The 13066-nt window shown below is 55.4% G+C and overlaps 7 protein-coding genes across 7 annotated transcripts; 2 read left to right on the plus strand and 5 right to left on the minus strand.

The window, feature by feature from the left end:
• Positions 1-176: 176 nt before the first annotated feature.
• INS49_004259 (uncharacterized protein) lies at positions 177-842 on the minus strand (the record flags this gene model as incomplete). The annotated part of the gene is made up of 1 exon (XM_043165049.1): positions 177-842. The coding sequence occupies one exon, from the start codon at positions 840-842 to the stop codon at positions 177-179; it is 666 nt and encodes a 221-aa protein (XP_043018699.1).
• Positions 843-1789: 947 nt separating this feature from the next.
• Positions 1790-3004, plus strand: INS49_004260 (uncharacterized protein; the record flags this gene model as incomplete). Its single annotated transcript, XM_043165050.1, has 2 exons — positions 1790-2299; positions 2360-3004. 2 exons carry the CDS (start codon positions 1790-1792, stop codon positions 3002-3004), a joined length of 1155 nt encoding a protein of 384 aa, XP_043018700.1.
• A 647-nt stretch (positions 3005-3651) lies between these two features.
• INS49_004261 (uncharacterized protein) lies at positions 3652-4629 on the minus strand (the record flags this gene model as incomplete). The annotated part of the gene is made up of 1 exon (XM_043165051.1): positions 3652-4629. The coding sequence occupies one exon, from the start codon at positions 4627-4629 to the stop codon at positions 3652-3654; it is 978 nt and encodes a 325-aa protein (XP_043018701.1).
• Positions 4630-6476: 1847 nt separating this feature from the next.
• On the minus strand, positions 6477-7010 carry INS49_004262 (uncharacterized protein; the record flags this gene model as incomplete). The annotated part of the gene is made up of 1 exon (XM_043165052.1): positions 6477-7010. One exon carries the CDS (start codon positions 7008-7010, stop codon positions 6477-6479), a length of 534 nt encoding a protein of 177 aa, XP_043018702.1.
• An 859-nt stretch (positions 7011-7869) lies between these two features.
• Positions 7870-8331, plus strand: INS49_004263 (uncharacterized protein; the record flags this gene model as incomplete). Its single annotated transcript, XM_043165053.1, has 1 exon — positions 7870-8331. The coding sequence occupies one exon, from the start codon at positions 7870-7872 to the stop codon at positions 8329-8331; it is 462 nt and encodes a 153-aa protein (XP_043018703.1).
• A 164-nt stretch (positions 8332-8495) lies between these two features.
• On the minus strand, positions 8496-10111 carry INS49_004264 (uncharacterized protein; the record flags this gene model as incomplete). The annotated part of the gene is made up of 4 exons (XM_043165054.1): positions 8496-8721; positions 8801-9034; positions 9098-10034; positions 10093-10111. 4 exons carry the CDS (start codon positions 10109-10111, stop codon positions 8496-8498), a joined length of 1416 nt encoding a protein of 471 aa, XP_043018704.1.
• A 1370-nt stretch (positions 10112-11481) lies between these two features.
• Positions 11482-12487, minus strand: INS49_004265 (uncharacterized protein; the record flags this gene model as incomplete). The annotated part of the gene is made up of 2 exons (XM_043165055.1): positions 11482-12206; positions 12295-12487. 2 exons carry the CDS (start codon positions 12485-12487, stop codon positions 11482-11484), a joined length of 918 nt encoding a protein of 305 aa, XP_043018705.1.
• Positions 12488-13066: the final 579 nt, after the last annotated feature.

Below are 13066 nucleotides of genomic sequence, written 5' to 3' on the forward strand. Positions count from 1 at the left end.
CTGGTTGTTGAACGCCATGTCTATTTATCTTCCTCAAGCAACAAGACGTATGATCATGGCCAGCCAGGACTGGAGGCGCTCCCTCAAGTGTAATAGAATGGGGAATAAACCTTCACGGCCGAACGAAGTTCGGGCGCTTCTAAAGTGTTTCTAGTTCTCTCCTGACCAGGCGAGACTCATCTGAACTTCTTACTAGCCTCCTCAAAGCCCATGCCCTTCTGCAGCTCCGCCATCACCTTGTCATCCGCATCAACCATCTTCTGCACGATTGGAATGACCTGCTCAGCCAGCTCCTTCGGGCACACCACAACCCCGTTCAGGTCCCCAATAATATAGTCCCCAGGCCTGATCTCCATGTCCTGCTCGTCCGTCGCCAGCTTAACCGGCACGTTCACCCCGACGACCTTGAGAAGCTCCTGCGGCGGCGCGGTGCCCACGTCCCGCCCGAACACAGGCCAGCCCTGCTCCCGCTGCTCGTGCAGGTCGCGGAACCGCCCGTCGATGACGCTGCCCACCGCCCCGAGCGCCTTGGCCCGCGCGCTCATCAGCCCGCCGTAGACGGCGTTGGGCGTCTTGGCCGGTGCCGAGACGAATACTACCGCCCCCGCCGGGACCGAGTCGATGTAGTGCGTCGGGTGCTTGGGCGCTGGGTCCGACAGCGGCGCGTACTTGACCGTGTATGCTGGGCCGGCGATCCTGGTGTCGCCCGCCTGGCGTTCTGGTGACCAGAGAGTGAGTCCCGAGAGGAAGCCGCCGTTTCGGTATTTTAGCTTGATGAGGGCGCCTGAGATGTCGCAGGTCGGGAACTGTCTGAGCTGCTCTGCGATGGGGTCTGAGGCCATCTTGGCTGTGAGGGAGAAGGCGCGGGCTGGAATGGGAGTAGCGATGCGGAGACGTGTGAACACTGCTGGCCTTGCGTTATTTTGTAGACGTCTGGACACCTTGTGGAAGGGAAGCGACATGCTCTCGTGTGAGTGAATGATGTCCCTCGATGTCAGTTACACCTCGTTCAAGTAAAGATCCGTATCCATCTTCTGAGGGCCATTGAAGTCAATCAAGCTCTACCGAACAAAGCCGGTGGTCGCTATAGGGTGTATGCCGCAGATCCGCCCACATTACGTCGGGGCAACGGGGTTGAGCCGGGATTGGTTGAAGTCATAGTGTCGCACTTTCGTGGACAAACACACCAATTCCATTTGCAAGTGCATCCCGAGCCCCGTCGATGCTTTCCGTCACCACCAGACCAGCTCTTAAAAAACGTCCCGGCGCCGTGGATCCGAGCGGATATATCCGAGATCAACCCGGCCCATCGTAGGCTACCAGGCGGCTTCAACTCGAGATTGTCAGAGAATGTGGGATGATTGATATGACGACATGCTATCACCTTCGCGCTCCTGCAATAGTGGCTTGAGGGAAAGTACGAACGATGAGTTTGGAGTCAGCATCTCGGTCAGTGTACGTAGTCGTAGTGCTCAAGACATCATAGGGCACGACCTGTCTGATACAGGCGAGCATTGAGTGTTAGAACCTCTACAGCGGCAACCGATATGCTAAGCCCTCTAGCGTATGTTTGATCTGACTACGCAGCTTACTTCTCGGCTTTTGATATGCCGAGACACGGTCTGAGTCACAATCGTGATGTTGTACAAAACACCCAACAAGTCCTACGTAGTTGGGCCTGCAATGAAGTCCATTTAATCGCCTCCAGGGATCATATTATCATCACTCTTCATATTCATTACCATCTCAACCATCAGAAAACTGTCAATTTGTGCAAGGTGGTTGCAACATGGCTGACGTCGAAGGCGCCCTTCCCCTCGCGGCCCGCCGAGAGCTTCGAACCTCTATTGCAGAGACTAGGGATCCGCTGGTAGAAGCGCTACCAAAAGTCGAGCTTCACCTCCACATTGAGGGCACACTGACCCCGGCTCTCAAATGGAGATTTGCCCAACGAAACGGCATGACGCTCAAGCACCCGCGCACCGGAGCTGCCTTCTCTACGCTCGAAGAACTGCAGGACTCTCATGATATTTTTAAGACTCTCAGTGGGGATCGCATGAACAATGCGGAGGAGACACTATCCTTCTTCGAGGCTTATTATGGCGGCTTCGAGGTGCTGAAGACCACACACGACTACCATGACCTCGCGATGCACTATTTCGAGCATGCTGCGAGCATGAATGTGCGGTATTGCGAGCTGTTCTTCGATCCTCAAGGTCACACTCGCACCGGAGTGACGTGGCAAACAATGATGGATGGCTTCCGTTCCGCCCAAGAAAAGGCAGAGAAGGATCTGAAAGTGTGTTGAAAGCGAGTTCAGCAGCGCATTCAAAACCACTTACTAAAATTTTCACCGCAGATCAAAAGTGCCTGGATCATGTGTTTCCTTCGAGACGAGCCAGTGCAGTCAGCCATGGACCACTACCTCGCAGCACTCGAATACCGCGACATGATAGTCGGTGTCGGCCTTGACTCGAACGAAGACCAGCGGCCTCCGATGCTCTTCGAAGAGATCTTCGACAGAGCAAGAAAGGACGGCTTCCGATTGACGGCGCATTGTGACGTTGGCAAAGCATATCCAGTTGAGAATGTTCGCCAGGTGGTTTGCTCCATTGGGAAAACCGGTGCCGACCGTATCGACCACGGCCTGAACGTCGTTGAGAGCGCTGAGCTCATGGAATCGATCAAATCGAGGGAAATGTGCATGACGATATGCCCCTGGTCTTACATTCGCCATCAGCCATTGGACGAAGTGTTTCAGCGAATCCGCAAGCTCTTCGATGCCGGTATCCCAATCACAATTGCCAGCGATGACCCGGCGTTCATGGAGGATACCTGGATTTTGGAGAATCTGCTCGTCGTGAGGAAGTTCTGCAACTTCACCGACGAGGACATGATCAGGCTCGCGGAGAACGCTATCCGCACCTGCTGGGCCCCTGACGCGGTCAAGGGAGACATTACAGCCGTGTTGAAAGTCGTAAAGGAGAAGTACCTAGGAACATAGATACATATTAGCTGACAGCCTGGTGGTCACCACCTGTTCCGTGGAATTCATCCTCAGTATAGCCCAGCGAGTGCGGAGGATGACTGCGAAATCCGACCGAGTAGCTTGTGGTATAAACAGACTTGAGATTTAAATTGCTACCTAAATATGTAGTAGCAGCCCAATCGTAAATTAACTAACAGACACAGATCAATAGATCATTTTCCTTTTGTTTTCTTTTTTTTTAAAAAAAAAAAACGAAAAAAGGACATTCAATTAGTTCACACAAAACCAACGGTACCTCTTGTCAGCGGTCGGGATGTCAATGACAGCTGCCAAACGTTCCCAACCCGGAGGCGATTTCGGGCCTCATCTCACCGGCAGACAAAGCAGGCCACCACCCCCGGCATAAAGCCATAAATAAATCTGTCGCTCGAGGCAAAGGGCCCCAGTGACCTGGCCTCCACATCAACCCCTCGCACATCCAGCGCTCACAGAGCGGGTCAGTCGCACCCCGTGCCATGGCCCCCGTGTACTGGCCCGTCCGCTCGGCGAGGCTGTCTGTCTGGCCGAGATGGTAACCGACCCGATTTGCCAGCAGTCTGTTTGGCGGAGAAGATCGCGGCGCCGGCTTAGGACTCGGCCGCGGGAGCATCGGTGGGTTGAGGCTACTGGGGTGGCGGACCTGACGCGCACCTGACCTGGCGGACTGGCTGGGCCTCCTGGACTTTGCCGCCTTCTCCGGACACGGTGGCGAAGGCTTCGAGGTTGTTGTCGAAGAGCGTGCAGTGGTACTTTGGGATGCATTCCCCGAGGCACTGAATCAATACGGAGCCGACGGGATAGCCGAAGTGGCCTTGGACGGGGACGGCGTCCCCATCTATGGCGGGCCACACTTCCGTGCTCTTGCCTAGAATGTGGGCGTAGAGCGACACGTGTAGAATTTTCTTGTCAGATTCGCGAGCTTCGATGAGCCCAGGCTCATCGCCTGGCGGACCTGACACGCAGACGAGCTTGCGGACTTGCTGGGGTGGGTCGACTTGGTTGCGTCCTGGATACACGGCCATGAAGTAGACGAGGTCCTTGTTGTAGAGCCTGCAGTGGAACTCTGTGACGCAGTCCCCGAGGCAATTAACCAATACGGAGGTGATGAAATAGTCGAAGTCTGACACGCTGTGGAAGACCCCATCTACGGAGGGCCTTACCTCGGTGCTCACGGCCCAGACACCGGCGTTGAGCCATATGCTTAGATCTTGCTTGTGAGATTCGCGAGCTTCGATGGGCCTAGGCTCATCGCCTGGCAGCCCTCCCTTGCAGGTGACCTCATGAACTCGCTGGGGTGGGTCGATTGCGGTGCTTCCGGGGGGTAGGGTGATGAGGGGGTCGGAGTTCTCGTCGTAGAGCGTGCACTGGAACTCTGGGATGCAGATATCGAGACACTTAATCATGACGTGGTCGACCAAACGGTTTGTGAAGGCTGCTTCGACGGCGACGACTCTCCCATCTGCGGGGATCTGCAACCCATGGACTACGCCCAGGTGCGTGTTGATAAAAGTAACTGTTACAGTTTGCAGGGACTGGCTTTTTCCAGGGGCAGCGATGGCCAGGCTGGCCAGGAGAAGAGTGATGGTCGGTTGGAAAAGCATTTTGGGAAGCCTCCGAAGATATTTTATAAGTGTGAATGACGCGTCGGATCCGGTTGTGGATGTTATGGATTGCCCTGTGTGCAACGAGCTGTCTCGTTCTCGGAGGGCCGTGCCTATTTATGTTGCTCAGCCCCAACGCAGCCGCTTGTTCATGAACTTCCTTGATTCGCAAGAGTGGCACAAAGCAATATTCCCCTCAACGTGGTACAGACAGCGCGATGAGCTCGGGCCTTAGAACCAGCCCCTTAGCGGCCGACGGCGAGAAACACCGCCCAGAAAAGTAAGAAATTTACTATCAGCCGTTCGTGATCTGACATTTGTCACTGGAACTATGTTTGTGCCCATCGATCAAATCGATGTAGCCCATATATGACTGGCGTCCAGTGTCAGCCCTCCGCGAGAACGCCGCTTACCGGATGTCACGGCTGCGCGAGCCTTGGGGTCAAGATATCTCCACCAGTCATTTTTCAAGCCTACATTGCTGGAGAAGTGATAGAATGTCTGGCTTCATAGCAGTCAGCTTGTACAACATAGGCCGCGCTGAGCATCCGGTCGGTTCTCATGTTCTCAGCTACCGTAGGATTACGCCAAACGTATACAATCCATGAGCCCGTCCGTGTCAGAGCTCCAAGGGAGTTGCCGCGCCAAATTATCAGAGATTTGGGGAAGAAAATTGAAATTGCAATTTTGTGGAAATTTCTGGGCCAAGGAGGTGTGAATGCGGCTTGCTTAGTTAGTCAGATCTCCGTTGGAGAACACATTCACTCATCCATCCCGGAATCTCGATCCCTAAATGTCCCCAGAGACATAAATGGGCCTCTCTGTTAGTCGGTACTCGTCTTTACAAATTCAACGGCGAGCGAGCCACAAGGCATGGTATGATAGCCTAAGGATGCTCGGTTGTCTAATTAGCGCGACGCATGGATGTTCAAGGACAATTGCTATGCTCTTCGTCAACATGTAGCTAAAAAGACTCTCACCTCGAGAGATGAAGCTACCATAAACTTGCCGATTAGCCCCCGTAGCATACTCGCCTAGTATTGCACTGCCAACCCGCTCGGTATGTCAGCTTAGAATAACCACGCCTCCACTCGTGGGATCTCCAATTCGGTATTCTCAGTAGAGCATTCAGTGGTGGATGCGTCAGCCTTGATGGTATGTTCGTATTGCAACCCTGACAGCGATCGTCGGTCAACGATATTACGAGGGCCCAGCCCGCTGTTCATGTTAAATATTAGCAAAACATTGAAAATTGACCCAGGCATGAATGACGGCCAACATAAATTCAACAGAGTGCAGTACGACTGTATTATATTTTTTGAAAGCGTGATCGATGATGAGAACTAGAACCAAAAGTAATGGTAGGTAAATAAGAAAGACACGGTCTACAGTATCTCTTCAAGGAAGCAGACAGAGCAGCTTTCGAAAAGGCAAGTCGTAGCGATGACCACACACTCATCCACGACCGCACGATTTTCATTCGCCGTAGGCGGGGAAAGCGGAAAAGGCTTCCGTGACTCGAGACGCCCAACGACTGAACAAATACCCGGCTGAGGCCGAGGCGGTCGAGGCGGCTGAACGCTCGAATCCGGTCATTTCCTAGTGCGATTGATTTCGTATGATTTCAAAGTCCGGTGGCCAGCATGGTGCCTGGTGGCCTGGCCTTGTGCTCGAGTTTTAGTAAGTGAGTAGTCTTTGTTTTGCTGGGAGGTAATGTGGTAGCCGAGGTAATCTTCGCAAGATCCTCCAGACCAGCCGCCCTCAGCTAATCCATACGGCCGGGGCTGTCCGCCGCCGAGAGATCGAACGCTGTTGCCGTCGCGTCACCCTCGTTTTCCATCTCCTCTCTAGTTGTCGCGACATTGCTGTTTCTCTGCTTTCTCGATATGCCTTTTCAGACGCTTGCTCTCGACTTGGGTTTCTGCCACGGTTCGTCGGATCGTTAGGATTTGCTCATCAAGCCCGATGGCCTGATGCCAGAACCTATCTCTGGCCTGCGGTAGCTCGTTGATCTCATCCCTCAGATGTTTCCGCTGTTGCTCAATCCGCAAGCGCCGTTGGTCAGCCGAGCCTGGGTCAACACCAGGTACAGGCCCCGGCCGTCGAGCCGAGGTGCCGCGGCGCGCGTGTTTCACTGCTTCTGCCGAATCCGAGAGCAGGTCTACCAGCTGCTCGCGGAGGGCAAGCATTCGGTTGCTGAATTGGCTTGCAAGGGCTGAGTTGTACCTCAGTCCAACATGACGAGAGACGAGAGCCTCTTGCTGCGCGAGGAGCTGAGCCTCGAGGTCTTCCAGCGCACGTACCATGGAGTTTGGGGACAATGGTCGGCCTGCTCGTTCTTCGTGATTCCTAGAGTCGTTGTTATCGCTGAGCTGAGACATAATTCGGCCTTATCACTCAAACGGGTTATGAATGCTTCTTTTTGGACCAACACTGCAGAGCCAAGGTTGATCGCTTGTGCGTTTACAAGAAAGTCAACGGTGGCTGTTGTCTGATAACCGGGTCTACTGGTTCTTTCTGAGAACAGTCTCGAGTACAATAACATAGAAGGCAAGATTTTCGAAAGTCTTGATCTACAAGAGTTACTTAGGAACAATGTGCTTTCCCAAGTCTGATAGTCCAGCTGGCAAAGAGCTAGGTCCTTATGAACGCAATCTAGATTGAAGTCTCAGCTGTGGATAATTCACAACACCTTTCATTCACCAGCAGCTAATGACAGACCTGAGCCGGTCTGTCATTAGCTGCTGGTGAATGAGAAACATTTAGTACATCTTATATCAGGAGTCGTTTTCTTGAGAGCGGCGCAGCAGAGCAATCAGACGTGCGCTCTGTTGGTATAAGTCAACCTGGGTGTTAGTAGTCGTTTCTCATCCTTAGATTTCAATGTGACATTTCTCATCACCCTGGATGTCTTGTCACTAACTGACCTTTCGCTCATGCATCCATGCTCTGGGTTCAAATGGTGGTTAGACGCAACGGATGTGTATCATCTTATTCTCTTCCTCACTAGGTGCGGCACTGGAGAGAGGCGAGAGGCAGGGTTTTCAGTCACCCCATGTTTGACAATGGTTAGTGACTGATATTCGTGACTGGCAATTAACGTGGCAAGCCGCACAACTGGAAAACCAGCTTGTACCATTGAGAAAGAGCATAATTATTTAAATCTCGAAATGAACAGCACAGATGCGTTTTTCCTGTATTATTCGCTATTTCTGCCATATTTCCACTTTGTTATCAATAATGACGACCAGTAGCACCCGAACAAATGAGCGGGAGGACGTTGCCTCCCATCGAACCCAGGACACGGATTGGGTTATAGTCAAGGAAGAGATCAGTGAAGGTTACGAGTTGATTGATGCAGCCGAGGCTCAGTGCTGGTGTGGCGGCTCAGATGCCGAGCGTTGTCGCCTTCGTGGACACACTTGGCCGCTCTGCAACATCGACCAGGGTGAGTTGTGGCCAGAAAGCCCCGACGGGATTCTTTATCAGCCACACGAAGAAGAAACCGAGACGGAGAGCTCTGATTCCCCTGATGAGCGGACCGCCAGCAGAGAGTCCAACGCTGACGACTCAAAGGAAATCGCACGGAAGCCAACGCCGCAGAAAGAGACCCATGAACCATGGCATTACGAGAGAGGTCCATTCACCACCCTCGCCGTTTTGACTGAGATGTTGGACAAAGGCAGGTATACTGGAGCTTGATGTCCATTGATGTCCATGTCGGAACGAACTAGCGAAGGGATATCACAATGAGTCGGGATTTTGTGGGATAGAAATCATAATCACTTTTAGACCATGCCATGGCAAATCGAAATCTAATTTCATATGTGCACTGCAACGCGAGCCCATGTGAAGTGCTTTGTGCCCTACTTGATGTACCTGAACTCTGGATGTCTGTAACCCAGCTGGTTGATCTCCTCCTCGGTGCGGCCCTCCAGCCGGTGGTCACGCTTCCCAGCCGCTCGAAGCTTGTTCTCGTAGGCGCAGTATGCGATGCCAAACAAGGACAGGAACAGGACCACTACCTGTCCGACGAGGTTGATCGTGTGGCCGGTACGATAGGCAGGGCCGTCCGAGGGGACGTAGGTCCACCTGGAGTTTTGTCAGCAACAAGAACACAGGTCACTAGAAACACGCAGAGGGAGATGGGTCCTCCCGGGGTGGAGCTTACGTGGCAACGATCCCTCCAATGGTACCGACGGTCACAACGTAACCACTGGTCACAGCACGCACAGCTGGTCCCGCCGCGTTGTTGATCGCCCAAGCCAGGAAGCCCGGTCCACCGGGGAAGGCTCCCACAGTGACGAAATAGACGCCCATGTACCGAATGTTGGGGTTGGTCTCCCAGCGCAGAATGGCAAATCCAATAATGGCCAGCAAGGAGAAGGCACCCAGGAAAGCCCCCCTGTGACGGGTCTTGTCACTCGCGTACGCGATAGCAATAGCTACAAGGCAAGCACAGACGTACGGCGGGACGCTGTAAAGCTGGGCCTTGGTGTCGGTCCAGTCGAGGTCGCGCAGGATGGTGGGCAAGAACACAGACAGTCCCTGGACGGTGATGTTGGTGAGGAAGAAGCCCAGGCCGCAGGTGTAGTTGTGGATGCACATGACGGCGCGCTTGACATGGGCAAAGGTGACGCGCTCGTCGGGCTGGGAGCGGTGCTCGCGGACCAGGCGCTCGGCGGCGATCATCTGCTCGCGCTCGGTGAGGAACTTGCAGGTCGCCGGGGAAGCGGGCAGCCAGATGGGGGCGATGAGGCCGATGATCATTGTGATGATGCCCTCGAAGAAGAAGATGTTGCGCCACGTGTGGATGCGCACGCTGGCGACGCCCCAGTCCGGGATGCGCGAGAGGCCCGTCGCCAGCAGGCCGCCGAAGGCGCCCGCCATGCTGGCCGCCGAGACGTAGATGCCGATGCGGAAGAGGAGCTCCTTGCGCTTGTAGAAGGAGCTGAGGTAGAAGGCGAACCCGGGCATGGCGCCGCCCTCGAAGGCGCCGAGGATGGCCCGCGCGACGAGCAGGCCCGGGTAGGACGTGACGAAGGCGGAGCAGAGCGAGACGAGGCCGAAGCCGACGACCAGGCAGGGGAGGTAGAATCGGGGCCCCACGCGCTTGAGGATGATGTTGCTGGGCACCTCGACGAGGAGGTAGACGATGTAGAAGATGGACAGGGCCCAGTTGAAGCGCAGCCCCTGGAGCCCGAGGTCCTGCTGCATGCCCTGGATCCTGGCGTTGCCGATGTTGATGCGGTCGAGGAAGCAGAGGAGGTACAGGACCGTGACCCACGGCACGGTGCGCCAGTCCATCTTGTGCCTCAGGATGGTCTCCTCCTCGTCTGTCCATTGGAGGCCATTGCCCAGCTCAGACTTGGAGTCGGACGGGCTCTGGGCGACATCGTTCTCGACTGCGAGTCAGGTTAGCAGAGTTCTCATCGTGTCCCAACATTATTAGGGCTGTCATACTTGCGATTGCTTTCTCCATCTTGAAAAGCACAAACACAGCCCAAATGTCGTGGTTGTCAACTATGGGTGGCTGGTGAATGGGAAGTCGACCGGAGAGAAATTCTAACCGCGAGTCTCGGGCATGCGAGCAAGTGAATGACGATGTAACCGCCGGCAACGCTGCCACGAAACTGGAGCTGGGCAGGACAGGAGGGCAGTCTTGTTATAGCAATGATATCCCGCCAGCACAACGGGGGACCCAATCCGCCCACAAGCATTAAATCTCTGAAATCCCTGGACCGGGGACCAAGTCTGTGGATCAGGCCAAGAACTGAAATCTGCGGGGTACAGGGCCAGCGAGCTTGGCACTTTCTTGACACGGTACTGTCAGCATCGATATTTGCCGGCATTCAAGCAGACCGCCGACATGGTGGATTGATTGAGCGGGTGTTATTCCTGTGCCCCGTGAGTGGGTGCCGTCGCCCTTGCCAAGATCCTACCATGTGTCAGACGGGCGGCTTCCTGCACTTTGTGGCGTAGGTTGTTCCCTCGGGCTGGAGCACTCGAGGACGCGTGGATCATACTTTTATGTCCTAGCTGGACCGTCATTCAGGCTTGGCGGTTTGGGAGTCTATGTTGTGCCTGCTGCGCTAATTTTCCCGAGACCTGGGGAACAATGAATAGGCCCGACCAGGACGTGGGGTGTCTTCCTGATCCGAGCAAGCAAATGACACGCGGGATTGCGCATCTGTCCATCTTGTCGCAATCGCTGTTGCACAAGAGTCAAATTGGCAGGTGAACGGCACCATCCCCTCGGCAAAATATAAGTCCCTCAAGCCCGTAGCGAAAAGAATGCAACCCGAATTACGTGTTATAGGCAGGTCCATGTTTATAATGGACACCTACGCGTGTGACACTACTCTCCGGGACGGGCCAAGAACCCGAATAGAGTTTGCGGGATGTGGATGAATAAAGGTTGATAGTCCTAGCTGATGCGCGATTGGCTTCTGTCACCCGGTGGCAATGTCAGAACTTTATTGCCGGCATAATCAGAAGCTTGTGGGCAGTAAAGTCGATCTTCTTCATCCTCGGTGATGATTAACAGTAGATGCACGTCTGCCCAAGATAAAGAGCGATTTCTAACATCACTGTGCGGTCATATGTGACAAGTCGGAAAGGGTTGCCATGCCGCCAAGCGAGGTCCGAGAAAAACTGCGACGAGAATCAAACTGGGAAAACAGTGTGCGGATAACACATGCAACACGCTGATCGTCGAAGCGGCTTTTATATTGTACGTTGTATCGTAGATTCGTGTTATATATATACCGACGTCGCATGAGACCAGCCGCGGCTTTTGCAGCCGCCTTCCAGCCGCCGACCCAGGGAACATGAGCAAACATGCCGAACGCCTCAGGGCAAGCAAGTCAGAAGGCTGCCGAGCTTGTCCAGCACGACCTTCTGGTTCGCCGCGTCGGCCGTCGACTTGTCCCTGCACTCCCCGACACTGACGGAGACATGGCACCCCGCCGCATCCACGACGCTCTTGTCCGTGGGCAGCGCCGTGCTGCCACACGTGTCGACGTCGGGCGCCGAGAAGATGGTGCGCGGGTTGATGCGGCTCATGACGAACTTGAAGGCGTCTGCCGTGGTGCACTCGCCCGTGACCTCGGGGAAGTTGACATTCAGGAAGATGCCCGGCGGCAGGTAGGGGGCGCCGGCGTCGATGATGGCGTTGGTCAGGTTGGCGGCCAGGTCGGCGTAGATCAGGCTCCTCGCGGGGACCGGCACCGTGTTCCACGCCAGGGTGCCGTCCGTGAGGCCCGAGAAGGCGATGGCGGGTAAGCCCGCCTCGCCGACCGCGTAGCACGCGGCGCCGACGGTGCCCGAGAACTGCACCTGCAGGTAGACGTTGGAGCCCACGTTGGGGCCCGTGACGGCGAGCTCGGGCGCGGCGCCGCCCCAGCGGCCGGGGCCGATGCTGTTGATGCCGTAGCGGATCGACGTCGCCGGGAACGAGTTGACCCAGTTCAGGCGGGTGTCGGACGAGTTGGTGCCCGTCCTCGCGTTGGTGTTGGCCGGGCAGCTGTCGTACTGGCATGCTGCCGTGCGAGGGCTCGGGTCCGAGTCCAGGGAGCCTATTGGGCGAGTTATTAGCCACCATACAGGTGCAAGAACAGCCGATCTCTCTGTTCGGAGTATCATTCGCCGCCCAGAATGACTCACCTCTACCGCTCTGGTTGTCTGCCGGGGCCGAGACCACGGCGTCGTGGCCTCCACTCAGGAGCGAGTCGTGGAACGACCGCAGATACAGCTCCGCCCATCCGTCATCATTGGACTGGATGATGCGGATTCCCTGACATCCTGTCACAGCAAGAGCCGCCACGACGGCCCTCGAGAAAAAAGAACGGACACCCATAATGTTCGGGCGAGCAGTATGAATCACTGCGGACGAACGTGAATGAGTTGAGCCCACGAACGAGTGTCAAAGGGGAAAGCGAATGTAAGGGCCGCGCAGTGTCGATCTCTCCGTGCTGACTGACTCGGCAGCGAAACAGGAGCGGCACCATCACGCGGGCCAAAACGATTATTTATCCACAACACCCCCCTCAACCTGCAGCACCGCAAGTCCGAACGGGCCGCCATTGTGAATCTCCGCCCTTGGCCCCAATGAATTAGATTGGTTCCCCCGGGCCTACTGTCCCTCTTAGCACCGACGAGCTCTGGGCGTCGACCATCGTTAAATGTGCGTCGCCGGCAGCGAGGCCAATCAGGCGGGCTCCCTCCGCCACGCCGGGCGAACCTGCGGCGGACTTGTACCTGAATAAGTGCAGAGGGAGGCCCCCAAGACTCGGCCACCTGCCGCACTTGGCTAGTGGGTGCGTGCCTATTGGGTGCACGAGGTCGACCCCACGGCGAACCCCAGGATATTGCCGAGGTCAGGGGCAGGGGGCAACCGTTGAACGTTCTACTGGAATTTGCCTGCGTGGAGCGTGAG

The sequence above is a fragment of the Diaporthe citri genome (assembly GCF_014595645.1).
Source record: "Diaporthe citri strain NFHF-8-4 chromosome Unknown scaffold_11, whole genome shotgun sequence".
In the NCBI taxonomy this organism is placed as follows: domain Eukaryota; kingdom Fungi; phylum Ascomycota; class Sordariomycetes; order Diaporthales; family Diaporthaceae; genus Diaporthe; species Diaporthe citri.